General features: G+C 31.3%; 6 protein-coding genes across 6 annotated transcripts; all 6 read left to right on the plus strand.

Moving 5' to 3' along the window:
* Positions 1 to 4,329: 4,329 nt before the first annotated feature.
* LOC119611165 (23 kDa integral membrane protein-like) lies at positions 4,330 to 5,569 on the plus strand. The gene is made up of 5 exons (XM_037966695.1): positions 4,330 to 4,350; positions 4,493 to 4,571; positions 4,764 to 4,955; positions 5,018 to 5,182; positions 5,250 to 5,569. The coding sequence occupies exons 1-5, from the start codon at positions 4,340 to 4,342 to the stop codon at positions 5,514 to 5,516; spliced, it is 714 nt and encodes a 237-aa protein (XP_037822623.1). The 5' UTR covers positions 4,330 to 4,339; the 3' UTR covers positions 5,517 to 5,569.
* Positions 5,570 to 6,994: 1,425 nt separating this feature from the next.
* LOC119611249 (CD63 antigen-like) lies at positions 6,995 to 13,921 on the plus strand. Its single transcript, XM_037966807.1, has 5 exons — positions 6,995 to 7,180; positions 12,904 to 13,095; positions 13,163 to 13,324; positions 13,418 to 13,621; positions 13,695 to 13,921. The coding sequence occupies exons 1-5, from the start codon at positions 7,121 to 7,123 to the stop codon at positions 13,764 to 13,766; spliced, it is 690 nt and encodes a 229-aa protein (XP_037822735.1). The 5' UTR covers positions 6,995 to 7,120; the 3' UTR covers positions 13,767 to 13,921.
* Positions 13,922 to 15,709: 1,788 nt separating this feature from the next.
* LOC119611522 (glutathione S-transferase 1-like) lies at positions 15,710 to 16,559 on the plus strand. Its single transcript, XM_037967172.1, has one exon. The coding sequence runs from the start codon at positions 15,804 to 15,806 to the stop codon at positions 16,470 to 16,472; it is 669 nt and encodes a 222-aa protein (XP_037823100.1). The 5' UTR covers positions 15,710 to 15,803; the 3' UTR covers positions 16,473 to 16,559.
* Positions 16,560 to 17,399: 840 nt separating this feature from the next.
* On the plus strand, positions 17,400 to 18,528 carry LOC119611688 (glutathione S-transferase 1-like). The gene has a single exon (XM_037967389.1). The coding sequence runs from the start codon at positions 17,580 to 17,582 to the stop codon at positions 18,246 to 18,248; it is 669 nt and encodes a 222-aa protein (XP_037823317.1). The 5' UTR covers positions 17,400 to 17,579; the 3' UTR covers positions 18,249 to 18,528.
* Positions 18,529 to 22,776: 4,248 nt separating this feature from the next.
* LOC119611600 (glutathione S-transferase 1-like) lies at positions 22,777 to 23,595 on the plus strand. The gene has a single exon (XM_037967273.1). The coding sequence runs from the start codon at positions 22,862 to 22,864 to the stop codon at positions 23,528 to 23,530; it is 669 nt and encodes a 222-aa protein (XP_037823201.1). The 5' UTR covers positions 22,777 to 22,861; the 3' UTR covers positions 23,531 to 23,595.
* A 3,033-nt stretch (positions 23,596 to 26,628) lies between these two features.
* LOC119611773 (glutathione S-transferase 1-like) lies at positions 26,629 to 27,373 on the plus strand. The gene has a single exon (XM_037967501.1). It carries the CDS (start codon positions 26,670 to 26,672, stop codon positions 27,330 to 27,332), a length of 663 nt encoding a protein of 220 aa, XP_037823429.1. The 5' UTR covers positions 26,629 to 26,669; the 3' UTR covers positions 27,333 to 27,373.

Genomic DNA, 27,373 nt, shown 5'->3' on the forward strand with positions numbered 1-27,373 from the left:
TCCTAGAAACATGAAATTAAGCATGTGGAGCCCGGAGTTAATTAGAATCTATAAAAGTGGGCCCTTTGGTAGACATAAAACTAAGCAATCAGGGACTTGAGTGAATGAAAATTTAAACTGGAATATTTTCTGGTACTTTTTCGTTCTTTAATTGGTACTTTTTGAATTTTCTATAATATTGAACTTAGGAACATGAAATTAAATAAAATAGGTCTTTTGGTACTTTTTCGTACTTCACTGGTACTGGTACTTTTAGAGCTTTCTAAAATATTGAATATATAAACATAAAATTAAACACGCAGTATCCCAATTGAACGAAAATTGAAAAAGGATACTCTGGTACTTTTTTGTTCTTTTACTAATACTTTTCGAATTTTCTATAATATTGAACCTAAAAACATAAAATTGGACATGCAGCTTCCTGATTGTATAAAAAACTGTATGCGATTTTTTTGGTTTCTGGTTGAAAATTAAACATGCGTCATCCTGATTTAATGAAAATATATAAAAAGGCACTGTCTGGTACTTTTTCGTTCTTCAACTGTTTTTTTTAATTTTCTGTAATATTGAGACTAGAATCATAAAATCAAACTTAAAGAGTTCTCTAAAAGGGGAATTTTTGATATTGCAGATATATATATACATTTACAATACTGATATTTATTTTATTTCATTACGATGAGGGTAGCGAAGCACACTGGGTATAGCTAGTAGTCAATAAAACTTTCAAAAATTAAGAAAGTATGATCATTTCATTTTGTTTTCCATATTAATTACTTGTTTTAATTCTATAGACCTCGGACCAAAATTGACTCAATCCCTCGTTAGAAACCTTTTTCTGAGAATCATCCAGATGTCCATATTAGTATCAACACATCGTGATACAATTCTGCACAAATCTAATTAATGAGTAAATTCTGGCAGTATCAATTCATAAGGAGTCCAGATACTGAGCCGCCTTCCGAAATTCACAAATTTACAACCAAATATTAAGAGTTAGTTAATTGGTTGTTAAATGAATGCAATGTAATTAGTTATTAGATTCATAAAATTGAATTCATAAAAATTTTACTCAGACTTTTCATTCAAAAGCAAATTTAAAATGAAAATTTGTTCAAAATTTTCTCGGGATTTGGCATTTGGTTCGGTCCATTTTAGAATTTTTTAGTTAATTAGTTATTAGATTCATAAAATTGAATTCATAAAAATTTTACTCAGACTTTTCATTCAAAAGCAAATTTAAAATGAAAATTTGTTCAAAATTTTCTCGGGATTTGGCATTTGGTTCGGTCCATTTTAGAATTTTTTAGATTATTTATTATTTAATTTTAAATAACCAGAACTCTGACAACGATGGTGGTCCTAATAAATATTTTTTATACCCTTCACCTTCGTGAGGAGAACCTAGAAACATGAAATTAAGTATGTAGAGCCCGGATTAGGCCAGAACACATAAAAGGGGACTTTTTGTTACTTTTTCGTTCTACAAAAGGTACTTTTTGAATTTTCTATAATATTGAACCTAGAAACATGAAATTTTGCATGTAGGGCCTTGACTAGGTAAGAACCTATAAAAAGGGACTTTTTGGTTCTTTTTCCTTCTACAAAAGGTACTTTTTGAATTTTCTATAATATTGAACCTAGAAACATGAAATTAAGTATGTAGAGCCCGGATTAGGTCAGAACACATTAAAGAATACTTTTTGGTACTTTTTCGTTCTACAAAAGGTACTTTTTGAATTTTCTATAATATTGAACCTAGAAACATGAAATTAAGTATGTAGAGCCCGGATTAGGCCAGAACACATAAAAGGGACTTTTTGTTACTTTTTCGTTCTACAAAAGGTACTTTTTGAATTTTCTATAATATTGAACCTAGAAACATGAAATTAAGTATGTAGAGCCCGGATTAGGTCAGAACACATTAAAGAATACTTTTTGTTACTTTTTCGTTCTACAAAAGGTACTTTTTGAATTTTCTGTAATATTGAACCTAGAAACATGAAATTTAGCATGCAGGGCTCTTGACTAGGTAAGAACCTATAAAAGGGGACTTTTTGGTACTTTTTCCTTCTACAAAAGGTGCTTTTTGAATTTTCTATAATATTAAACCTAGAAATATTAAATTATGCATGTGGAGCCCGGATTAAGTGAGAACCCATAAAAGGGGACTTTTTGGTACCTTACCGTTTTACAATTGGTATTTTTGGATTTTTTGTAATAAAATTCGTACTGGCTGTTTTTTAACACATCATGGTGAAGTGTATATAAGATTCGGCACAGCCGAATATAGAACTCTTACTTGTTATATGTTAATATCTTTACTCTATAATATTTCTTAATAGATGAGATTAATAGCAGAACCAATTTTGGAAATAGGTGTTACTTATAGCTTCTAATTAGCCCTATAATTGGCGCTAGGTTTGATTTTGGGGAACTTTTTATGCAAAAAACCAAGATGTTCGAACGCTACAAAAATGGAAGTTTCTAGGCAACAATTCAAACGACGATTTCAACGATTTTCAACCTGAGGTCTTATTTCAATAGGACTAATTTCTAGTAAACCAGATAAATACTGGTACTATCGATTTAAAAGAATCTATGTATGTCCATATATATGTATAACAACATTACTTGTGATATTATAGGTCAAATACAGTGATATTATAGGTTATACTTTTTATAAGATTATTGGAACAATTTCATGAAGGCAGCAGTATGTGATATGTTTTAACAAGTAATAGTGCTAAATTCGTCTATGCCGAATCTTATATACCTTCATCATAGTTTATTTGAATAATTTTTGGACATATCTAAACGTATCAATCTTTCCTTAGACATAATGTACATCAAATGTAAGAAGGTCTTTAGAGTATATTTATTTTGCTAATCATATTGTCTTTGTACATAGGATCCGAAGTATATTCAGACTTCTGGAGAATTTATGGGTTAAATCGTAATTTTACTCAAATCTCTATTATTATTCAACAGAATTTGCAAATTTCTTTAAAACATGTCTGATAGATTTATTGTTGATTCCGATCCCGAAGATAATGGGGACCATAGATAATTGTTGACATTGCTAAAATTTACTTCACTATCTACATGGAATTATGAAATTACAAACGAAGTGATAAACTTAATATACCCCTTCGCATGAAGGTGAATGGTATAATAAGTTAATCAATATTAATGTTGATAACATAGTTTTTGGAAAAGAAAGTGCAAAAATGGTGGTTTACATTATTGTATTAGAATCTGATTATTTTAATAAACAACTACAAGTATTAAGAACGAATAAATATGTACAAATATCGTCAATTCCAAAAAATTTTTATATCAATGAAATATTTACACTTTTCAAGAATCAATGCAAACATATTGTGCAGAATGAAATAAAAAATGCCTTGGCTCGCGAATTGGATGTATTAAAAGTATTTAGCTTTAAAAGCTATGACCAGTCAAAATCGTTTTTTTTTTCTAAATTTTTCCGTGACGAACTAAAAATTCGTTTTTCTTTGAGGTACTGTGGCCGCATACTTCCATATTATGATAAAGTTTAGATTTCTGAGAGAATTATATAGTTATTATCAACTACTGAACGGTAATACTTATAGTGGTTAAGTCGTTTTTACCAGATCATCTACATACCTTGGTATAATTTAAAATCTGGCACACCTATTGAAAACTGAATTACTTCAGTTTTGAGGTATGCCACGTTGATGTGACTAAAATGTGATAGATATTTTTTCATTTCAATCGATGTCACAACTTTTAAATCTCATTCGCAAAAAAATCGAAAATGTTTAAGGCACACGCAAAACGATATAGCCCAGGAAAATTTGTCGAAAAAATAGTAAACTGAGGAATTTTAGATAGCTTAATTAAAGTGTCTTGGGGTCGTTTGTGTTCCGGTCTCAAAAAAAATACATACATAATGCTATCAATTATCTCTTATAGCTTAGGAGATATTTGCATTTGAAAATTAAATTTTTAACATTTTTACCCACCCTACTCCAGTTTTTTGATAAGAACGACTTTCTTCATTTGTCTTTTATTGGACTCACATTAAAAATGTATGTTTCAAATAACTAAAGAATGGCAGCAGTTTTAACTTGGAATAGTCCCTATATAAAATTTATTTTATATATATATTTTTTTTTTGGAAATTTGGACTTTGAATTACATTAACTCCTAAACTATTAAAAATGTTCACCTTTTATACCCCAAATATTAAATTTTTTTGGGAATGGCCGATAGAAACAATTATTTGTTAATATATACAATGGTATAAACAAATTGTGATTAGATATAGTTGGCACTTTTCACAGTTTTAACCATGTATAATGGGTATGTCTACCTCATTGAAAAACTTTTTCGGCAATCTAGTTATTAAGAATGTGTCTAGTTAGTATAACAAAAACCAATCAAGAGAGAGATTAATTAAATAAATATTTAATTTAAAATTTTAATTTGTTTACTGTTACATTAGTTTTAGAATCACAATGGAACGTTTTATAAAATCTCCAATTATTAATTACATTTTGTACATTTGTAATGCGGTATTTGCGGTAAGAATTTTCTTTCTATATTAAAATTTAAATCATTGTTCTTCTACGAATTATTTTCCCTTTACGTATTTTTTAACCTCTTAACAATGAGCCATTGTGGGAATGCTAATGCATTTCCGCGGCTGGATGATAAGCACTAGAACCACTCTATTTTAAGCACATTTCTTAAATGTTACTTTTGTATTTTTCCAGGTATTTGGATTTGTGCTAATAGTTGTTGGCATTGTAATGATCAAAAAAATTGGCGATTTTACGAAATTCCAAAATGCTGCCGATATTAAAACGTTACCAACATTAGTCATTATATTAGGATTCTTTATTGTAGCAGTTGCCATCCTAGGAAGTTTTGGTGTATATATAGAAAATACAATATTCTTAACTATTGTAAGAAATTATTTTTTGCAAAATTTTCCCTGAAAATTTACATTAATTAATATTATTTTCAGTATGGTGGTACAACATTTATAATATTTATACTTCAACTTACAATGATTACATGGATTTTTGTTAACATTAGCAAACATCCTAATGCAATGAGGGATTTAGTTTTACAGGCTTGGACCCAGAATTATCCTCAGTATTATTATCCCATGGATGTTATGCAAATACAAGTAAGATGGACGAAATAAACAAATCTAGTTTAGTCTTCTTAAATAAAAATATTTTTTTTATTTTCAGTTTAACTGTTGCGGTCGTTATGGTCCGAGCGATTATGGCACTAACAAGGTTCCCAATTCGTGTTGTGGTGAATGGATTTTAGTCGACTGTCCGGATAAAGTTTACTTGACAAAGCCTGGTTGTGCAAATGAATTTTATGACTTTTGGGCAGGCAACAACGATATTATTCGATTTGTTGGAATTGTTTTAGCAGTTGCTCAACTTGTTGCCATGTTCTTTACGTTTTATTTTGTACGAGGATTGCGTCAATCTAACTATTCCTATTAAGTATAAATAAACTAGTATTTATTAATCCTAAGAAGGTGAATATGGTAAAAAAATGTTTTCGGTTTCATTGAATTTTAAATGTTGTGTACGCTAAGTGACATATTGGCGGTCAAAGGTCACAAAATAAACGAATATCCCGCTTATTATGCGTATTGTTTGAGGATAGTGTTCTTTGGATAGTGAAAATGCTATCTGTTATAGTAGTCAGTATAGTTTTGAAGGATAGTACTCGGGGAATTGAGAATCCTACGTAATATAGTAGGCAATGTCGATTTGAGTTCGGTACATAGAGGAGTGAGAAGCCGTGCAAATTTAGGGGCGTGCACTCTTGGAAATTATGAGCTGTTTTAGGGTTTGCTTGAGGAGGATAAGGATTTTATACTTATACCCCTAAGGGTCTTCGGTCCTTTTCGGTGGCGTTTGAGGGGCTTCCATGCTCATTCGAGTCTGGTGACGTTAAGGACTATCAGGGTGATCTCCAGATTAATGTTAAAGTTATCAGCGTTACTAGACTGCGTAATGACAAGTGGATGTTGAAGATGTCTAGGGACTCTGATGTTAGGCAATTTCATGATATTCTATATATTCTGCGTTGTAGAGTATTTATTAGGAAAAAAGAGAGAGTTAGTTTTATCACACAATTTTTTAACTGTCAGCGTTAGGCCATGTATCGTCGAACTGTCATATGCCTTATAGGTGTGTGAAATGTCCTGGGTCTCAAGGCCCGGGCAAATATTCTGTACCTGGTTAAGGGGTAGACTTTGACTAGTGAATCTGTAAATGAACAGGTCACTAGGGCTGTTGGTTTGCCGGTCAGGTGCGTCAATTGTGGGGTGGAAAGGCACGTGGCCAGTTCTAATGGCTGTCTACATAGGGCGAAGCTTATCCGCAAATTGCGTGAGAGGAGGTCTACTGGGGCTATTTCACGTATGCCTATGACTGGTTCAGTATGACTTTATCCACACGGACTGCTCACTATTCATCGCGAGTGGTTTCCTGCAATGTTTGGGGAAGATTGGTCCGCTTTGCGAAGGAGTACCGAAGAAGACAGTTCGCGTGCCTTGCTTGGCATGTTTATGGTTTTGGGACAGGATGACTGGGGTAATAGGGTATTTTTTGTGATCTGGTGACCTTTCAGATATCTTTGTATCAGTCACTTATGGGCTTGTTGACCCTGGCTTGGGTCATGTGGTGCATATTACCGCATGAAAAATTTCTCTTATCTTTTGTGAATATATTGTCTTGTCTGGGTCAATTATGAACTAATCCTCATAAATAATTTTATGAAATGAACCAATTCCATTATTGAATTAAAAACAATTAAACCACTTACACCCATTAAAAGTTTTCTTTTCAAATAAGTTATTAACTAAACGGGTGTTTGAATAATTGTTGCCAGATTGAAAATTTTTACTCTGCTGTGTTCAGTTATTTCCTCTCAAAGTTCTCTTATTGTTTTGGATTGTAGGACAGATAAGAATGTACAACGAAAAAGCACTCAGTTCTATATAGTTCGAAAATGATTTTAGTTGTATTTTAACCTTTCTAAGTAATAACACGTAATAAGTAGAAAACAGTTAAAAAGTGAAAATTAATCAAATAAAATGGATTGTGGAGGTGTTTTTGTGAAATATGTGCTTTTTATATTCAACATACTCTTTGTGGTGAGAAAATAATTAATTAATGAAAAAGAAAAAAAACAATAAATTTTAATTTCATTTTTACAGTAAAATTTGTTAACTATAGAAAAATGCAAGCAATTAACAAATAATTTATAATAAATAATAACGATGATAAGAAGAAAAAAATTACAAAGTTAAATGAAATTTTGTTTGCTATTTTTATTACTATTCGTAAAAAAAATTAGAGCAACTCTAATTTGGGGTTGGATGACAGAGTCCTCTCTAATTATAAAAACTAGTGTAATTATCTTATCAATGATAAAAACACTACAAATCTTTTCATTTCAATGGTATTTACTAAACTCACTCCAAATATTATTGTATTTTATTTAATTTTTTTTATCTTATCTCTGTTCTAAAATAAACATTAACTTAAATTAAAATGAAAATAATACGACTAATGAATTTTGTCATTCTACTCAAATTTATCGTTTTATAATTTTCAATTTTTACTTATAAAAATATTCTAGATTGAGAGTATTTTAATATCAATGCAAACATTCGCACATACATATAAATAAATATATTTGTAATAATTAATTTTTCATGTCCGATGACTAATTATTTACGTGCAAAAGGGTTATATATTTGTTGTTAGGAAAATAAGTCATAAGTTGCTTTATTTTTCATAATAATTAATCGGAAATAATTTCTTATTACACTAGTTTTGGGGGGCGAACAATTCCCTCTGCAATTGAAAGTATCGCATTAGTGTAATCAAATTCCAAAAGCATTTTCACTGTTTGTTATACTTTTATGAGAGTTGATAAATGATTTTCACGATCGTGAAATAAACTGTGCTTTGTGTATTAATTAAATATGGACTAAACCCCTGATTTATTTGAAAACTTCAAACTTTAATCTTTTTTAATTTGTTTTGCTATAAAATCAACAATTTAATTATCGAATTATTTACAAAAAACTGTTGTATTTATAAACCCTATTAAAGTTTTCTTTTTAAATGAATTAATAACTAAACTGGGGTTAGAAAAATTGTTACCAGATTGAATTTTTATATCCATCATCAAAAAAGATCGAAATATTGATCAAAGACCCACAAAAGTATATATATATATATATATATATTCTGGGTCCTTATTAAATTCTAAGATGTTCTAGCCATGTCTGTCAAATATTTCTTATAGGTAAGGTAAAATAAATAAAAATGCCCCCCTGAAAAACAGCTTTAACAGTCATAACTGTTTTAAAGATGCAATTATAGCGATGAAATTCGACATAAATAAGTTTTATATGAGCCAAATTCTCTCTACCAAATTTTATGAGGATCGGTCCATAAATGACCCTATCCCTCATATATGGTTCCTTAAAAAAAAAGACTTTAACTCCCATTATGGGCTTAAAAATACGAGTCTAGCGCTGAATTTCTCATGATCAAAAATCTATCTACCGAATTTTATGAGGACCGGTCCATAATTTACCCTACCCCCCATATAGGTCCCTTTAGAAAATTAATTTAACGCTCATTACTGCTTTAATAATAAGAGCGATTAAATTCAACATAAACAAGTTTCTTATGAGTTAAAATCTCTCTACCAAATTCTGTGAGGATCGGTCCGCAATTCACTCTACACCCCATATAAGGTCCCCCTCAGAAAATGACTTCAATGCTTACTATTGGCTTAAAAATACGAATATAGCGCTGAAATTAGACATAAGTATGTTCCTTACGAGCACAAATCTCTCTACCGAATGCCAGTATAGCTATAAAATTCGATATTCAGAAGTAAGTTTCTTACAAGCCAAGATCTCTCTACCGAATTTTATAATTGACCCCGATTGACCGCCCATATATGTATGTTCATGGTTTAAAAGTTGGACAAAAATATATTGTTTTTAAAAATCAATATTTTGTTAATCCAAAAGGGATGTGTCCATAATTGACTTTAGATCTTTTTCAAATATCAACCTAATGTTTATAGGGGAGCATTCCATAGACGAATATAACACTCTTACTTGTTTACTCTGTTATGTTCAGTTATTTAAAATCGGTCCATAAATAACGATGATACATATACATACTAGAACTGTAAATGAATCATTAATTTTTGAATTGATTCGGGAATTATTCATGCAATTAATTAGCTAATTTTGAATTAATTATTTTGACACAAAAAATGAATTAAATAAAATTTGAGTAAATTCAAATGAATTTGGTAAAAATTAATTGAAATTCATTTCTAATTCAAATGAATTTGTATTTTGAATTGAATTACTTCAAATGAATTAGCATAGGGTGCTTATGGATCAGTCACGGATATACGACAAGGCATTTCAAATTTTGTACTGAATATTTCGTAGGAGAAAGGTCAAGATATGAGCGTCGCTAAATTCGAATCTGGCCTCAGAATTCCTTTATCACATCAGGTTTTTAAGATGTCGTGTTCTAAAAGCTGGAAAATACAGTTTTTGGCAATTTTTGAGAACTCTGTTACATCTGCACCCTTCTTCAAGATAACTTAACTTAATGCTTATATACATATATAAATCCCAACAAAAATTTACATTTACATACATATTTTCAGAAAATAATCATTATTTATGTGTTTTATTTTTTGCTTAAAAAATGAAAGTTATTTTTAAGTTTTATTGTTTTTTTGTGAGAATACATAATTTTTTTCGCAAACATTTTTATCATTCATATTTTTGGTCTGAAATCTCGCAAAAAGTGATATAATTTTTTGTTTTGTTTTATTATTTTAATGATTTTTTAAATAAATTTAAAAATAACTTTTTTTTTTTCTGGGCGATAAATAAAACTCAAAAAATAATAATAAACGGCCCTAACTAACCAAAAATTCAAAATCGATTTTATTGTTGATTATAATGTATTGCATCAAAACTAATGTCCATACAAAAAATGCAAAATTTGCGATTTAATTGACAAAAAACAAAAAGCCCTATCTACAAAAACATTTAAATATTAAAGTTAAAAAGTCCAATTTATCCATTTTTATACACGCCACTGTCAACTATTATAAAAACTGATAGGTTTCACTGTTAAAATTTTTTTATTTACTACAAATAAATCGCTTTAATAGAAACAAACTTTTCAATTAAAATAGTTTTTTGCTTCTCCTGTAAAATTTTAAAAATATATATTATAATCGTTTCAGTCCCTAGAATAAAGGTGAAATGGAGGTAATAATTTGATTTTGTAATTTAATGGTTGTTCCAAGCTTAAGATATTTCGAAGATGCATGTAGGCACGAAGAAGGTTAAACCTATACTTTCTGTTAAAAATTTGTTGGCCTGTGTTATGGATCAATTTCTTAGAAAGATTTTTTTATTATTTTTATTATCGATACGAATTCGATCATGTATGTATGTGGTAATTCGGTAATTCGGCATGCTGTGGATATATATTTATATGAAATAGACATTGATGACAGAAAAGACACCTGACGATATACTTTATATTAATAAATTACTGTGCTAATGTGGTAGATATGTCGGCTACAATCTTAGTCCTGATAAGTAATCGAAACAACCAGAGTAACATTCATATATATTTTTTAAAAACTGTACTTGGTAAAAACTGACTCATTGCATTAATAATTTTGAAGTTCAAGTACGAAATGACTCTAATTACAAACATACTTTTGTTAAAAAATTTACACTAATATGAAGTGCAAAAACAATGAAATCTTTTGATAAAATATTTTGGGGTGAACTTGAAAAAAAAAAACGTTATTTTTCACATGTTTTTTTTAAGTAAATAACTACATTAAAATAATGACGATCTCTAGAAGATTTCTAATAGGGTGTACATATTTTTTATGTTTTTCGTTTTATATCGAGAGTGTTAATTACACAGGCCAACGATGAAAAAGCTTTTTAAATAATTCTCTCTAATCCTAGTATTATTTGGTGTGCTGATTCCGAAAATGACAATAAAAAAGTTGTATCACCTATCAATTTCCGCATTTTGACACTATAGTCCTCTTGTGATTCATGGAAAGTATTTGAGGGAATAAAATAGTAAAAAGTTGGGAAAAAATCTTGAACCGAGCTATTTAATAGTAATATTTTCCAAAACTTTACAGAATAAAATTAAAGATAGTAGGAAACAAATATTTGAAGTTTTAGTAAATTAATTAATGTTAACCCATAAACTGTGAAGGTCAGAGTCAAGTTATACAATGCATATTAGGAAAATTTCATGAAACCGTAGTGAAAAATTATTTTGTTTCAAAACCGATATCAGATTCGTTTTCAACACCCGACACCTGCACGGTCTTTCAGGCAGATTTATGCTGTCGATATAGCCGCGAGAAGAATACGGGAACTGAATCTAGAAAATTCGACTATACATATCTACTTGAAAAGCTTTGCATCAATCAAGGCTCTTAACTCCAACCTAATCAAATCACTGGAACAACTAACACAACTTACGTTGAGTTGATATTGATACCAGGGCATGAGGGCATCCGGGGAAATGAAATATCTGATGAATGCGCAACTAAAGTGTCGCCCTTAGAGTTAACTCTTGTGCAATTCACATCCCCTTGATACCTTATTGGGCTACCCACGTTATAGCTATTGTAGAAGTTGGAATCGGTACAAAACCTTCTATGTGACAGCCTAGTAGAGCTCTTTTCCATGATTTGGACTGTCTCAGAGATGTATCACTAGTAACAGTGATCAGATTTATTAGAAATACAGGCAGATTCTTACGGGGACCACAGGAAACACATAGTCAACTGATTTAGGGAGGGAAACCATTTTCCGTTATGTATGAACTCTCAACATAAAAGAGTAATTTTTAAGGGTACCACAATGGTCCACAAGGGCTCCGAGTAAACTAGATAACTTGCGAGCAACCCACGTAACCTAACCTTCATTTCATGTCATGTTGACTAAACAGTTCCTTCTGGTATGTCATCGGAGGAGTCATCCCAACTTAAACATCACACAGTTGTATGCTACCCCGAGTCATGTCAGGAAGTATCTCCGTATATACGAGGAAAACATGTGCAGGATCCATTGGATTAGTCCTCGTATACGGCAGCTTTGAACGACATTCATAGAGACGCCATAGATTCCGCGGTCTCAGGATACGGCATGATCGGGATGGAGCAACAGGCTCAATGCCTACTGGTCATGTGTAGACCGCGCCGCCCCCAACGAATGTCCTGCATGTGGTCAGGGTCCTCATGACACCCACCAAATATTCAACTGCCCAGCCAACCCTACTTCACTGCGTCCAATGGATTTATGGACGCATACAGTTGAGGTAGCCAATTTTTAGGCCTGGACATTGACATTTTAATTAATTCTAATAACCACTTCTAACTCCATCTTATGGATTTTGATTAGTTATTATATACTTCTACATTTGTACCGAATTTTGAATAGAAAACGATATGTTTTTAGATATTTTATTAGGACCAATTGATTCATATACATATGTACATCTGTGTATTTGATTTTTTTATTAGAATTCTGTTTTTATGAAAAGTATTCCATTGAATTATTGGAAATTTCACCTTAGAAAGGGATTACATACATTATTGACCAGGATATTAAATTTTTTAAAATATCAATGACCTTTTTGTTGTATTATTATTATTTGGCTTTTAGATACATATGTATACCCAACACACAGTGAAAATGCAGCTTCATTGAAAAAGATGCTAATGTTTTGAACAATACTGTAATAAAAAAAAATATTTTGTATATTATAGGTATGTGGCATACTACTCATTGTTTTTGGATCACTAATGGTTTCCAATATTGGTAGTATATCGAATATACCACAAAGTATGGAAGCCAATAGTGTACCAATTGCTATCTTGGTCTTGGGATGTGTAATTTTCGTTATTGCATTTTTGGGTTGTTGTGGTGCCATAAGAGAAAATTCCTGCTGCACCATGACCGTAAGTATTGTAGTTTTTTTTTTCGTTAATTAGAATGAGATTTTAATTTTGTATTAATTTTTTTTAGTATTCAGTCATAATGTTGATTTTGTTCATGTGTCAATTGGCATTAGTTATTTTTGTTTGGGTGCAACGTGAACAATTCTTAAAATCGATGGACAATGTAGTGACTACGATATGGAATCAACGTAAGGTCGACCAAAAAGTCTTAGACACTTTGCAATTAACCGTGAGTATTTTTTATTAGTTTAATAAAACAAACTTGCATATTATTTGCATTTCTTTTTTTAATCTTGAAATTTTCTAAATTTTATTTTTTCAGTTTAATTGCTGCGGTAAAAATTCTTTCACCGACTACTCTTTAGCTGGTGATGATATTCCACTATCTTGCTGTGGAATTGATGCCACAAGTTGCAATGTTGTTAATGCCATGACCCGCCCCGGCTGTTCTCGTACTTTTGCCAAATTCTGGGAAAAGAATATCGATATTATCCGCTATGCTGGTTTAGGTGTTGCTGGTGTTGAGGTAAGTTGTTTCTAATATTGATTTAATTAAAATCTAGAATTAATTTTTCATATTTTTATTATATTTCCTGCAGTTGATCGCATTTATATTCGGTTGCTGCCTGGCCAATCAAGTACGTAACAGTCGTCGCAGAGCCAATTATTAATAATAATTAATAGTTTTTCATTTAAGTAATTTTAAATTGGTTTTAACACTTTGAAACGAATTGTAAATCGAGTGTATACTTTTCGAACAATTATGTTTGTATTTTAATATAAAAATCGAAATAATAAAATCATTATTTATGTAAAAGAAACGAAATATTTCGCCACTTTTTAAATCCTTTGAATTTTCGAAGCAAACCAAATAATCGATTATAGCGTCAAAATCAAATCGAGGTAAATTCCTGGATTTTTTTTTTTAAATTTGGCAGTGGTAATATCTAAAACGAACATCTAACTTGAAGATACAAATAAATTTAAGGTAGTAATAGTTCCAAATGAAAGTCATTATGATGAAGCTAGGGAAACGAATGTGCAAGAAAGTTCTGAACAATTTTAAAGCCTCCATAATACTGGATGATGAAATCTATACTTTTGGGGAAGACGTGTATCGCAATTTATAAAATGAATTATAGTCCAATGTTTAGAAGCTCAGTTTCTTGGTATTCAAACTGCATTGAATTTTCAAATTATAATATCTGGAATATCCCAAGATATTTAGATTTAATTTTAAAGAAATCCTGAAGCCTAAGTAGGCTTCACGTCCGATTATCCTATAGGATTTTAGAGATCCTTCCCTACCGTTCTATTATTCCAAGTGGCCATATGGAATTTTCATACCCCTGTTTTTATAACAAGAAAATTCACTCTTTCATTGCTGCTTATCTCCGAGTGGCTTGGTATTCATAAAAATGGAATCCCATTTGGAGCTTACGGTTCTCCTACGGTTCTATCTTCAAAAAAGCTTTGTTTTATGATGATTCCCGTTCATGAGCTGGACCGATTTCAAAAAAATATATATTTTTAGTTATTTTTTAAAAAAAATGAATCGAATCGAAATTTTCTCCTTTTGGAAACTTTGGTATTCAGTATTTCGATTGGAAGCTCCGTCATTAAAATAATCGCCCCTATTCTGCAATTCAATTCGCATCGAAATTTTCTCCGTTTGACAACTTTGGTATTCTGCATTTCGATTAGACACTCCGCCACATAAACAACAACTTACAAAAACGTACGTACGATCGTAACGCAGAATACACGATTCCGTTTTCTGTTGAAGTATCATTTTCGATCGTAGCGTAACTGATTGCGGAAACGTAATCGAAATGGTATTCTGCATTTCGATTGGAATCTCCGTCACTAAAATAACAACTTTCAAAAACGTAGTTACGATCGTAATGCAGAATACATACAATCGTAAAGCATTGAAATAAAATGGAATTGCCTCTTCTTTTTTTCTTACGATTCCGTTTTTTGTTGAAATACCAATTTTCGATCGTAGCGTAGCTGAATACGGAAACATAATCGAAATGCAGAATATGGGTGCATTTAACGGTTAACACGTTTACAAAATGAGTTACATCGCAAACAACTAGATTGTACAACATAATACTTCGATCCTTTGTATTTACCTAAATCAGTTTTTCCATGTAATCCCATAAATTAAAATGAGGACTCATTCATCTATAATGCCAAAACTTCTTTGGCTTGTAGGCTTATCCCATATAAAGCTGTAGCATTAAGTATCAAAGTGTTGTTTTATTTCGAAGATTAAGAGCTTAAGAGAAAAATAGAGCGTTTTGAAATCGGTTCAGCTAACAAACGGCCACTGCTAGACTTGAAATATTTTGAGATTCATTATCATAGTAAAGCAATTTTTGAGTGGGGTAACAAATACACTATTTAGCTTTCCCCACAGAGTGAGTCGGCCAAAAGTACATATAAACAAACATATATATTCTATAAGTACAATATATTTTAAGTGAACAATTGATATGAAATTATTTAATACAAATAAATACAATATATGAATATATGGAAAAGTTACACATTAGTGCAGTTGATAATAGTGAGATGAAAAGCTTCTATAAAGCTCTCAACAAAAATCGTATAAAAATAAATCTTATTTATACTATTAGTTGGTTTAACACCAGAGTGCAGTTCAAACGTATCCCGACGGACAACGGCAGTGTAAAAGCAAAATGACTAAAATAACTTTGTACGGTTTAGATGCAAGTCCACCAGTTCGTGCTTGCTTACTGACCTTGAAAGCGTTGAATTTACCTTTTGAATACAAACGCGTGAATTTATTGGAAGGGGAACACTTAAGCCAGGAATACTTGAAGAAGAATCCTCAACACACTGTACCCACTTTAGAAGACGATGGACATTTCCTTTGGGATTCACACGCCATCATTGCCTACTTGGTAAGCAAATATGGCAAAAATGATTCACTATATCCCAAAGATCTTTTGAAACGCGCACAAGTTGATCAACGTTTGCATTTCGAGAGTGGTGTAATGTTCCAAGGTGGTTTGCGCAACATTACGGCTCCATTGTTCTTTAGAAATGAGACAAAAGTACCTCAACATAAAATTGATGCAATTATTGAAATTTACGACTTCTTGGAGGTTTTCCTCAAAAATAGTCCATACATGGCTGGTGATCATTTGACAATTGCCGACTTAAGCATTGTGACTTCAGTGACTTCGTTGGTGGCTTTTGTTGACATCGATAGTTCAAAGTATCCAAAATTGACTGCCTGGATTAAACGTTTAGAAAGTCTACCCTATTATCATGAAGCTAACGGTGTCGGTGCTAAGATGTTGGTAGAAATGATTAAATCGAAGAATATCACCATTGTAGCTTAATTAAACTTTGATGGTTGGAATTAAATGTTGTAAATTACTCTTGATTACCGTTTTCAAGTGAAATAAAATATTTTTGAAAATGTAGAACTAAAAAGTGTTTAAATTTAATCTTTGTATATTAAAGAAGAGATATGTAAGAATACATAAATACATATTAGATTGTGTCGCATCCGAAGTGTTCAAAGAACTGAATAACAAACTTATAACTACTCTGCTTACAAAGGTGAAAGGTATAAAAATAGGCCCATCGGTCCATCCATTCATTTAAAGCTTGTAATCAAACTAAATGACTTGTAAACATAAAACCCTCCAATGAATTTGGTCACACCTATTTTTAACCCTTCCGAATTTGATATAAATATGTAATTTTTAACCAAATATAAACATTAGGCTTATAGTTTTCAAACCGATTTACCGAAAAACCGGTTATTAATACTTCTTTCGATGAAATTAATGAAATATAATCAGCAGTACTGCAGGAGATCAAAAGGAATTTTGATGTTTTTGATGTAGATTAATAATACGAACGATATACAGTCAGCAATACTACACGAAATCAAGGAGAATAGGGAGTTCTTGAATTCGACTAATTACAAAATCCAAATCATCTATAGATTGTGATTGAGATACCCTATAGGGTATCTCAATCACTGCAGTTACATCTACAAGTTCAGACAGTTGTGTGGCCAAATTGATTAGATCAGTTAGTTACATTTCCGACAACCTCGATATCGAAAAAGTCTTTGGAAAGTTTATGCTTTTGTGGAGAGGGGCAGTTACACAGATTTGCAAATAGAAAAAAAAATTACTTATTAAATAAATAAATTTAATTAACACAACAAAAGTTAAAATAATCTACAGTTGTAAGTTACATACATACATATATACATATATATTTAACAAAATATATATTTTGTACTTTATTTGCTAAATAAACACAAAATAATACAATTACATAAAAAGCTTATTCTATAGCATACAAAGTATCTATTGTACAAAAAAGCTCTTTATCAAGTGTAGCTATTTTTTTAAGAGCTATTAGTTTCAGTACACACGATATTGGAAATCAACGTTTTGTTTTCAGAAGCAAGCAGGTTGTCTAACAATATGGGTAAAATAATTTTGTATGGTTCTGACCCCAGTCCCCCGGTACGTGCCTGTATTTTAGCATTAAAAGCTCTACATTTGCCATTTGAATTAAAGGCCATAGATTTCAATGCTAAAGAACACTTATCAGAAGAATATTTAAAAAAGAATCCGCAGCACACTGTTCCCACTTTAGAGGATGATGGTAATTTTATTTGGGATTCACATGCCATCATTGCCTACTTGGTGACCAAATATGGCAAAGATGATTCACTCTATCCCAAAGATTTTCTAAAACGTGCTATTGTTAACCAGCGTTTATTCTTCGAGAGCGGTGTCATGTTTCAAGGTGGACTACGCAATATTACAAGTCCCTTGTGGTACAAAAATGAGACAAAGATTCCTCGGGAAAAAATTGATGCTCTTCATGAAATCTACGACTTTTTAGAAGTTTTTCTTAAGGATAATCTATACATGGCCGGTGATGAATTGACAATAGCTGACTTTAGCATTGTAGCTACAGTAACGTCTTTGGAAGCTTTTGTTGATATTGACAGTTTGAAGTATCCCAAGTTGAGTGCCTGGATAAAACGCATGAAATCTCTGCCCTATTATGAGGAAGCCAATGGTGCTGGAGTGAAGAAATTTATTAAAATTTTTAAATCGTTTAATATTACAATTGTATCCTAAGTGATTTTTTAAATTATTATATTGGATAAGCTTTCACAAAAATTTTTAAAAATAACAGTTGCAGCTTTTGTAAATTGTAATAAAATATATGTACATATATTCATGAATAAAACAAATATCAGAAAATATATATTCACCAAAAATTTTTGATTTAAATTTTTGTCCTCCACGATTCCGTTAATACTCGTAGCAAAATTTGGCCCATAGTGAGGTCTAACTGAAACTAATCGACGTTATTAAACATCAATATAAAACAAATAGAGGGATTCAAAGTTTTTCATTCGATAATATCGCTAACGGGCTAAAAATGCCCGAATTCAAAGGGACATTCCAAAATTTTTCGAACACGTTTCGTACCTTAGAGTACTAATACAATATTGAGGCTGCGGAGACGGTTACTTTTTATATTGAGTTTTGACAACATAAATCGTAGAAAAAATCCGCACCACATTAAAATTTATTTTAATTTGTTCGCGAATTTTCCTCTTTTAGAGTTATCATGCCATTCATACATTCTATGAATAAAAATCTTATGTTTAATATTTTTCTGTGAATGCTAAGGAAGATGAAGGCAAAATGAACCATAAAATACAAAAACAAATAATAATAAAATGGCTACAAATCCGCAACCGCAGAAACCAGAAAACGCATCCGCCTCCGCAAGTTTGTAATTCTACTCTTACCCTCTCCAATTTTAATGAAACTCGGTAAACAAATTCTTTGTATAAATACGAAGTTTAAAGTTCTCTAAAAGTTTCAAATTTATTATGGTTTATATTTTTTTGAGGTTCAAAGTTCATATTATATAAGATTTTTCAGCAAGCATTAAATTTGATATCATATGTTTTCTAAGCTATTTATCCGATTTTGATTAAAATTAACGCCAATGTATTGCAGTTTAACAACATTTTATTTAACATATTATAAGTTTATTATAAGGATAATGATATCAAAAAAAGTCCTTTAGTCAAGGATATCTCAGAAAAGAAGAAAACATATGTACTTGCATATGCTGGTTTACCTGATGACCCAATAAGTATTATTAATATTTATGTAAATTGCTATTTAATTTCCTAAAATTAAGAAATATTCTTTAATATAATATTTTATAATAATAATCCCTTATTATATATGCTCAGCATGCAATTTCAATTTTAAAATCCAGTTTTTATGTGATTGTGACAAATAGATTCTTAACAACGGAATTTTTTCACAAACAAATCTTTGATAATAATTATATTGATGTATGTATGTTTATCAAGTAGTTATTAGCATTATCAAGAGTAGCATTTAATTATTTTTGTTTTAATAAAATGAAACTAAAAATTATTTGATTTATATAAAAAAAATAATAATAATAAGGTTTGTTTACAAATATGTTTATTCTAATCTATATCTTCTTCTTCTATCTATCTATATATATGTATATAAAAATGAATGTGTGTTTGTTTATATGTTTGTATGTTTGAACGTTATAGACTACTAAACGGCTGAACCGATTTTATTAAAATTTTCACAGCGTATTCCTGTATGTCTGAAATAGATAATAGGCTAACTTTTATTCCGAAATTCCAAGTGGGCGAGGAGCCACACCCATATTAAGAAAATATTAAATCCGTATATTTGAGATCATATAACAGTTAGAGTCCTCAAATTTTGTTGGAGCAACTTTAGTGTCAATATGATTATTTAGGACAAAAAGTAGGCGGAATAGCATTAGAGGGCGTGGCACCTCCCATATAAATTAAATACAAAAATTCGTTTATCTTGGAAACTATTACAGTTAGAATCTTCAAATTTTGCACGAATAACTTTAACATCCATTTAAACATTTTGGGTAATAAATTGGCGGACTACCCATGAGGAGAGCAGCACCTCTCATATTAATTAAATACAAAAATACGTTTATCTGGGAAACTAATGAAACTAAATTCTTAAAATTTTGCACGAAGAACTTAAATATTCATCTGAACATTTTGGAGGAAAAAAACGGACTTTCATCTGGGGGGGCTTAAAGCCCCCATATGAATTAAATAGAAAAATTCGTATATCAGAGAAATTATTAGAACTAGAATCTTTAACTTTTACTTGAAGAATCTTAACATTCATCTGAACATTTAGAGTATAACGGGTGGACTTTCAATGGGGAACTTGGCACCTCCCATATGAATTAAATATAAAATTTCGTTTATCTGGGAAACTAATAGAACTTGATTCTTAAAATTTTGCACAAATTACTTTAATATTCATCTGAACATTTTGAAGGAAAAAGTGCGGACTTTCATCTGGGGAGCTTGAAGCCCCCACATGAATCAAATAGAAAAATTCTTATATCGTATATCTTCAAATTTTACATGAAGAACTTTGACATTCATGTGAACATTTAGAGCTAACGGGCGGACTTTCAATGGGTAGCTTGGCACAACATACATATATGAGTTAAATACAAAATTTCGTTTATCTTGGAAACTCTTATAATATTAAAATTTTTCATAGATATATAGAAATTGGTGATAGATAGAAACTGGCGAACTTGCAATAATTTGTTTGACATCTCTCATATGTAACATATTATAAATCTGGAAAACTATTTTAGTTAGAATCTTCAAAATCAAGTGGGTTTTTAATTTATACATATTGCTTTTAGGGTAGCAAAGCACACTGGGTATAGCTAGTAAAGTATAAATATATTATTTGTACAGGTTGCTGCTAGATACTCTAATTATTTCTATATTTAAATGATTTTATTTACAATTAAGATTATTTTATACACATCGCAAATATTAATTAAAAAGGGAAACCGTTATTTCAGCAAAAAAAAATTATTAGTCTTTTACTTAAGCAGATGTTTTGTAGTAAAAAGGGTCATTAGAGGAATTAAAACAAATACAATATGTCTATAACTTTCATACATATAATTCGATTTAATATAAACATTTAAATAATTTAAGTTTTTACTAAGGTTATAACTTTTATTAATTTTTAAAAATTTCAAATCGGCGCTATATGGTGTAAAAAAGTATATCAAGTTTCCTCGGCAAATGCTTTAAAGTTTTCGTCATTTACTCTAAACAAAATTTTAAATTTTTTAATACAAAATCTTAAATTTTTGATATAAACAAATGTAACTGTTTGATTTTTTGATCCATTAAGGTGGAAGTACATAACACGCGTCGAGTCGGCAACGCGTTTTACGCTTTTCATACTTTTCGCGCTTTACAATCTTCAAGTTACGCACCACGCGTCATTTTGATATTTTCTTTAATGCTTTTTAAGACTATTCAAGAGTTTAAGTTTTTGTTTATTTTTTAATATTTTTCTTTCAATGTTGGTGAAATTTATTTCATTTTAGTTTATACTTATTCTACACAAAACGAAATATAACCCTGTTCATCTGCCTACGCGTCAAAAGTTAAAAGTTGCTGAAGTTTTCGCGGCAAACGCATTACAAACTACAGTGTGTAACTTGTTAAATGAGAATACACTATTTCAGCTTTTTTTGACTGAGGCCTATTACGCGTTGCCGCGTACAACGCGTGTTGTGTGCTTCCACCTTTACATTTACTCAGAGAAAAAGCAAAGATATGGGCTGCGGTTTATCCCTTATCCAAATTTAGTACCTAAACATAAAGATTATGCTATTAAAAAGAAATCAGTTTTGCCGCGGAAGGTTTTTGTACCAAAATAACCCGAGAAAAAGGGTTTCGTTATTAGAACACTACAGGCTACCACATAGTAATAGGGCGTAATTTTGGTATAACCGTAATGTACATTCATATGTATATATGTATGTCAATTAAATCTTAACCAGAAACATACGTATGTATGTTGGCATGAATAATAATTGTTTTTCCAAATTATTGCAAAAACTATTTGTTTAACAATGTTATGAAATAAAAAACAATTTTTCTAAAAAAGTTTATGTCTTCAACTTGTAGTGGAAGGGGGTGCGTAATCGTGATTAAGCAATTTTTAAAGCTATTTTTAAAGTTACAGTAAGTTCCAATATATTATTTCAATAGATGATTATTAATTGTATAAAAATCTCGGTTCAAATGTGATCAACATTTTGTTTCTATGTTCACTGCTGGTACTTACTCCTTAAAAGTACAGGGTTTCTCAAAAAGTAAAAAAGTAAAGCTTAAACTTTCTTTTCGAACTCAGTGTACAAATTTAATTAATAAAATTGCTGGTCATCATCTGGAAGATAGTGTCTCTAAATACTAAATTATTCGATATGTACATACATATGTATACATACATACTCATTTTAAAATCTATGCGAGCACACATGTATTTATAAATAAATATTAATTATTTGAAAACAAAACAAACGAATACACACTCGTATATTTAATTATTTAATCGTATGTTTGAGATACAAAAAGTATAGTTTGATTAGTTAAGAATCGGAAAGCTTATAATAAATACATACATACATATGTTGTTGTCTGTCTGTTCTTATCGAGCGTGTGTCTGCTTGGTAGTAGGTAAAACAAAAACTCATCGCAAAGCTCACAAACAAACTTAAATAAACAATTTCAGAACGGAAAGATTAGTTTCTTGAGATCCGGCAACAGACACAGTCGTTAGATTCGTAACATTAAAATAAAATGCCTAAATTAACTTTGTATGGTTTGGATCTTAGTCCACCTTTCCGTGCCTGTGTTTTAACTTTGAAGGCATTGGATTTACCTTACGAATACAAATTCATTAATTTGTTGGAAAAGGAACACTTGACTGAAGATTACCTAAAGAAGAATCCCCAACACACAGTTCCTCTTTTGGAAGATGACGGTCATTTCATTTGGGATTCTCATGCCATCATCACCTACTTGGTGAGCAAATACGGCAAAGATGATTCTCTCTACCCCAAGGATTTGCTTAAGCGTGCCCTCGTCGATCAACGTTTGCACTTCGAAAGTGGTGTAGTATTCCAAGGCAGTTTGCGTAACATTACAACTCCTTTGATCATGAAGAATGTGACTAGAATTCCAAAAGAAAAAATTGATGCCATTGTTGAAACCTACGGATTTCTGGAAGTTTTCCTCAAGGATTCACCATATTTGGCTGGTGATCATGTAACTGTGGCCGATTTCAGTAACATCTCGACAGTTAGTTCGTTGGTGGCCTTTGTTGAAATCGACAGTGTTAAATATCCAAAATTGACTGCTTGGATTAAGCGTTTGGAAGCTCTTCCTTATTATCATGAAGCCAATGCTGTTGGTGCCAAAATATTGATTGATATTATTAAATCTAAGAACTTCACAATTGTAGAATAAGTCGGTAATAGTTAAATGTTAATTTGTTAATAAACTTAAATATAATTATATTTTAAAGTAATTAATATTTTTAATTTGTTTAATTACTTAAACTGTCTATAGCTTTAGTTTTCACAAATGTTTATTGCACCACAAAAGTTATCTGTATGTATGTAGATATTCACTTTTTTAAGGACTTTATTACACGTTTTCAGCTATAATACCGACAATGGATTTGAAACAAAAATGGTTACATTTTGTACTCTTAGGATAAAAAGATGTAAAAAAATGTCTTTCAAAATTTTTTTGAAAAAATAATATTGAAAACTTAAATACATATTAAAGGATAACAATTTCAAAACACATTTTTGATACCTTTTTATCCTGACGGTATAAAACAAAAATAATACAAAATATTTCCCAACTCTTCTTGTTCGCTTGACATCAAATTTGACATTGTTTAATATTTTTTCGAAAAATGTACTTTATAAAACTTTGAAGTCCATTAAAAAGGACATAGGATCACAAAATGAAAAACTAAAAACGCAGTTTTTCTCCATTAAATATATAGTTTCAGACGTATATATATCATCCGGTTCAGTAACAAAAGTAGTTTTAATTTTATTTAGTTTTTTGTCTCTTCTGTAAAATTTTCTATTTGATTTTTGGAAGTGGACATTATATGAAAGCTATGACTAGTTTATTGCCGATCAGGGATATGTACAAAAACATATTCCTGTTATATTTTGAACCGATATGATTATTTTTTTACGAATTATGTTTGTTTAATTGATTTTACGAAGTGGACCTTATATGGAAACTATGGTCATACCAACACAGCTTTCAGTTTAGGCTAGGTTGATAGGAGAATGTATACTAAAATTGAGGAAATACACCTAGGCCACTATCGGGACTGTTGTGCGCTCCTTTTCGTGGAAAATGTTGGTAAAAAACAAAAACCTTATATGGTATGGTATTCATTATATATTATCGTCCGATGTTCAGGAACGTAATTTCTAAAAATGTTCCAATCAGCGTTCGTGAAGGATGTTATATCCCGGATATTATCACATCCAAGATATTTGGATCTAACTTCGACGAAAACCTGACTTTTGAAAGAAAGTGCTCCATAGTTTCACTCTCCTCTCTACATGCTCTATCCGCATGTAAAATTTGGCATAGCTGTGCCCGTAATCCTGTTTGTCCACTCAGAATACATACCATCATACTAACCTCCGATTCGCCCATTTTGAGGAGGCTGCTTGTACTGCTCTCTTAAGGGTCATCCTATGGGGCAGTACAGGATGAAAACTTACCTCTGGAGTATTCGGTGAAAGATTTATTTATAATCAAATACGGTCTTAGATTTAACTTTATCAACTGATATCTCACTAATGGTCTACTTGCTGTCGGTAAATTTATGTTGGCGCCATATTTATTTTAAACCAATTTTCGTTATTGCTGAGACTTCTGCCTGGAAGCTAGTGTTGTTTCTTGGTCTTTAATACAGTGTCCAATATACTTAGACATTTTTGTATTTTTTGTGAAAAGGCAGATTTTCGTCTTCGTCGGGTTAACATTGAGCTCAAGGCCGCATTCAGGGCCTCTTCAGCCTCTTCAGCCCTTCTACACAAGCAATTTAGTTCCATTCCCCTTAGGGACCAAATATCACCTTGTGGAGTACTGCGAAATACCCTTTAAAGGTTAGTTATATCCATCTTTTTCTTAGCATGTAACTAGTTGATCAATTTACCCGCTCAACCTTAAACTTGTCTAAGGATTGGAGAACAATATCAGTGTGCATGTTATTGAAGGCACCTTCGATATCAATATATACCGTCATTGTATACAGTTTGCGATCGAAGGATTCACCTATATAGTGGAACACCTCACTCAATGGGGTTTTTAACAAACGTCCATTTACATAAACTGCTTATATTTGAAGTTTTTGTTTGATATACTGCGTTTAACCACGCTCTCGGCCATATATTTAAAGGTTTTAAGTATGAAGGACGCGAGGCAAATCGCTCGATTAGACTTTGGTGAATATTGGTAACTTTTTACTTTTATTTCATGCCTATGGTTCTCCTATATAGCACCCAGCACCGATGAGTCTTTTTAATCCAATCCACAAGCAATTTGGGTCCTTCCCCCTTAGAAGCATTACAATATCGTCTGCATATCACACAGGTCTAAGTCCTTTCTCGGTTAGGGTCCTTAAGAGGGTTTTAATCGAAGTTACCCAGAGTAAAGGGACCAAATGTTACCTTGTGGAGTATTGCGAAATACCCTTTAACGGTTAGTTATATCCATCTGCTTCTTAGCATGTAGTTAATCATGTTACCCGGTCAGCCTTAAACGGGTCTAAGGATTGGAGAAGAATATCAGTGTGCACGTTAATGAAGGCGCCTTCGATGTCATTGCATACCGTCATTGTATACAGTTTGCGATCGAAGGACTCACATATATAGTGGAAAACCTCATTCAATGGGGTTTTCAACAATCATCCATTTACATAAGCATGCTGCTTATATTTGAAGTTTTTGTCTGATATACTGCAATTAACCACGCTATCGGCTATATATTTAAAGGTTTTAAGTAGGAAGGACGCGAGGCTAATCGGTCGATTAGACTTTGGTGTCGCATAGCAAGGTTTTCCTGGTTTGGGTATAAATAAAGCATGCAGTGAAAATGTTTGACAGATAAACTGAAACAGCTTCCCTTCACTTAATATCCTTCTCATGAAGGTGAAGGGTATTATTATCAAAATATTCATAGTATTAATATACCGTAGCGTGTCTAGCGATCTAACATTATATTTTTCAAAAACACAGTAAAAGCTTTCGATATTAAATTCTCAACAAACTTATACTAGTCTTTCTCATACAAATTTCATTTTTTAAACGTTTTACAAAAACAGGCATTCGTTATTATTACGTTTTCTTAATTTACACTTGCATGAGATTTTTTTCAAAAATATGCATGTCATCATTAATGAGATAAAGAGAAATAGTAAACAACTCTCAAAATTACTTATATACATATTTTACAATAAGTTCAATTAATAATAAACAATATAAAAAGCTAAAAATTCTATATTTTATTCAGTTACACTAGACGCTCTCTCAGCAATCAACGTTTCGTCAGTGAAAATAAAAAAATGACTAAATTAACATTGTACGGCTTTGAACCAAGTCCTCCAGTACGTGCGTGTCTTTTAACATTAAAAGCTCTACAATTGCCATTTAAATATGTTCATATTAATTTAATGTCCGGTGACCATATGGCTTCGGATTATCTCCAAAAGAATCCCCAACACACTGTGCCCACACTAGAGGATGATGGTAATTTTATCAGTGATTCCCATGCCATCATCGCCTACTTGGTTAGCAAATATGCTAAAGATGATTCTCTTTACCCCAAGGATTTACTCAAGCGTGCCTTGGTCGATCAGCGTTTACACTTTGAGGGTGGTGTTGCCTACTATGCATTACGCAACATTTCTATGCCACTGTGGCTAAGAAATGATAATCAAGTGCCCCAAGAGAAAATTGATGCAATTGTGGAAACCTATAATTTCTTGGAAGTTTTTCTCAAAGATTTACCATTTATTGCTGGCAATCATTTAACAATCGCTGATTATAGTATTGTATCGATAGTGACTTCCTTGCAGCCCGTATTGGACATCGATACATCAAAATATCCAAAATTAACAGCATGGCTAAAGCGAATGGAAACTTTACCCTATTATCAAGAAGCAAATGGAAATGGTGCTCAGCAGTACAGTGAAATGATAAAATCAAAAAATATTACAATTGTATGAGTGTTAGTTATTTGTAAATATAGTTACCATAATATTCTATA

This window comes from Lucilia sericata, unplaced genomic scaffold, assembly GCF_015586225.1.
Source record: "Lucilia sericata isolate MDLA Ls3-8-SP2 unplaced genomic scaffold, ASM1558622v1 Contig000002F_arrow, whole genome shotgun sequence".
In the NCBI taxonomy this organism is placed as follows: Eukaryota; Metazoa; Arthropoda; class Insecta; order Diptera; family Calliphoridae; genus Lucilia; species Lucilia sericata.

What these genes read in the sequence shown, in the direction of transcription:
- LOC119611165 (XM_037966695.1), top strand. An exon ending in ATACAATATTCTTAACTATT is followed by an intron (nt 4,956 to 5,017) that starts GTAAGAAATTAT and finishes TATTATTTTCAG; the next exon opens with TATGGTGGTACAACATTTAT. An exon ending in TGGATGTTATGCAAATACAA is followed by an intron (nt 5,183 to 5,249) that starts GTAAGATGGACG and finishes TTTTATTTTCAG; the next exon opens with TTTAACTGTTGCGGTCGTTA.
- LOC119611688 (XM_037967389.1), top strand. Translation starts at nt 17,580, where the DNA reads ATGGGTAAAATAATTTTGTATGGTTCTGACCCCAGTCCCCCGGTACGT.
- LOC119611522 (XM_037967172.1), top strand. Translation starts at nt 15,804, where the DNA reads ATGACTAAAATAACTTTGTACGGTTTAGATGCAAGTCCACCAGTTCGT.
- LOC119611249 (XM_037966807.1), top strand. Translation starts at nt 7,121, where the DNA reads ATGGATTGTGGAGGTGTTTTTGTGAAATATGTGCTTTTTATATTCAAC. An exon ending in ATTCCTGCTGCACCATGACC is followed by an intron (nt 13,096 to 13,162) that starts GTAAGTATTGTA and finishes AATTTTTTTTAG; the next exon opens with TATTCAGTCATAATGTTGAT. An exon ending in TAGGTGTTGCTGGTGTTGAG is followed by an intron (nt 13,622 to 13,694) that starts GTAAGTTGTTTC and finishes TATTTCCTGCAG; the next exon opens with TTGATCGCATTTATATTCGG.
- LOC119611600 (XM_037967273.1), top strand. Translation starts at nt 22,862, where the DNA reads ATGCCTAAATTAACTTTGTATGGTTTGGATCTTAGTCCACCTTTCCGT.
- LOC119611773 (XM_037967501.1), top strand. Translation starts at nt 26,670, where the DNA reads ATGACTAAATTAACATTGTACGGCTTTGAACCAAGTCCTCCAGTACGT.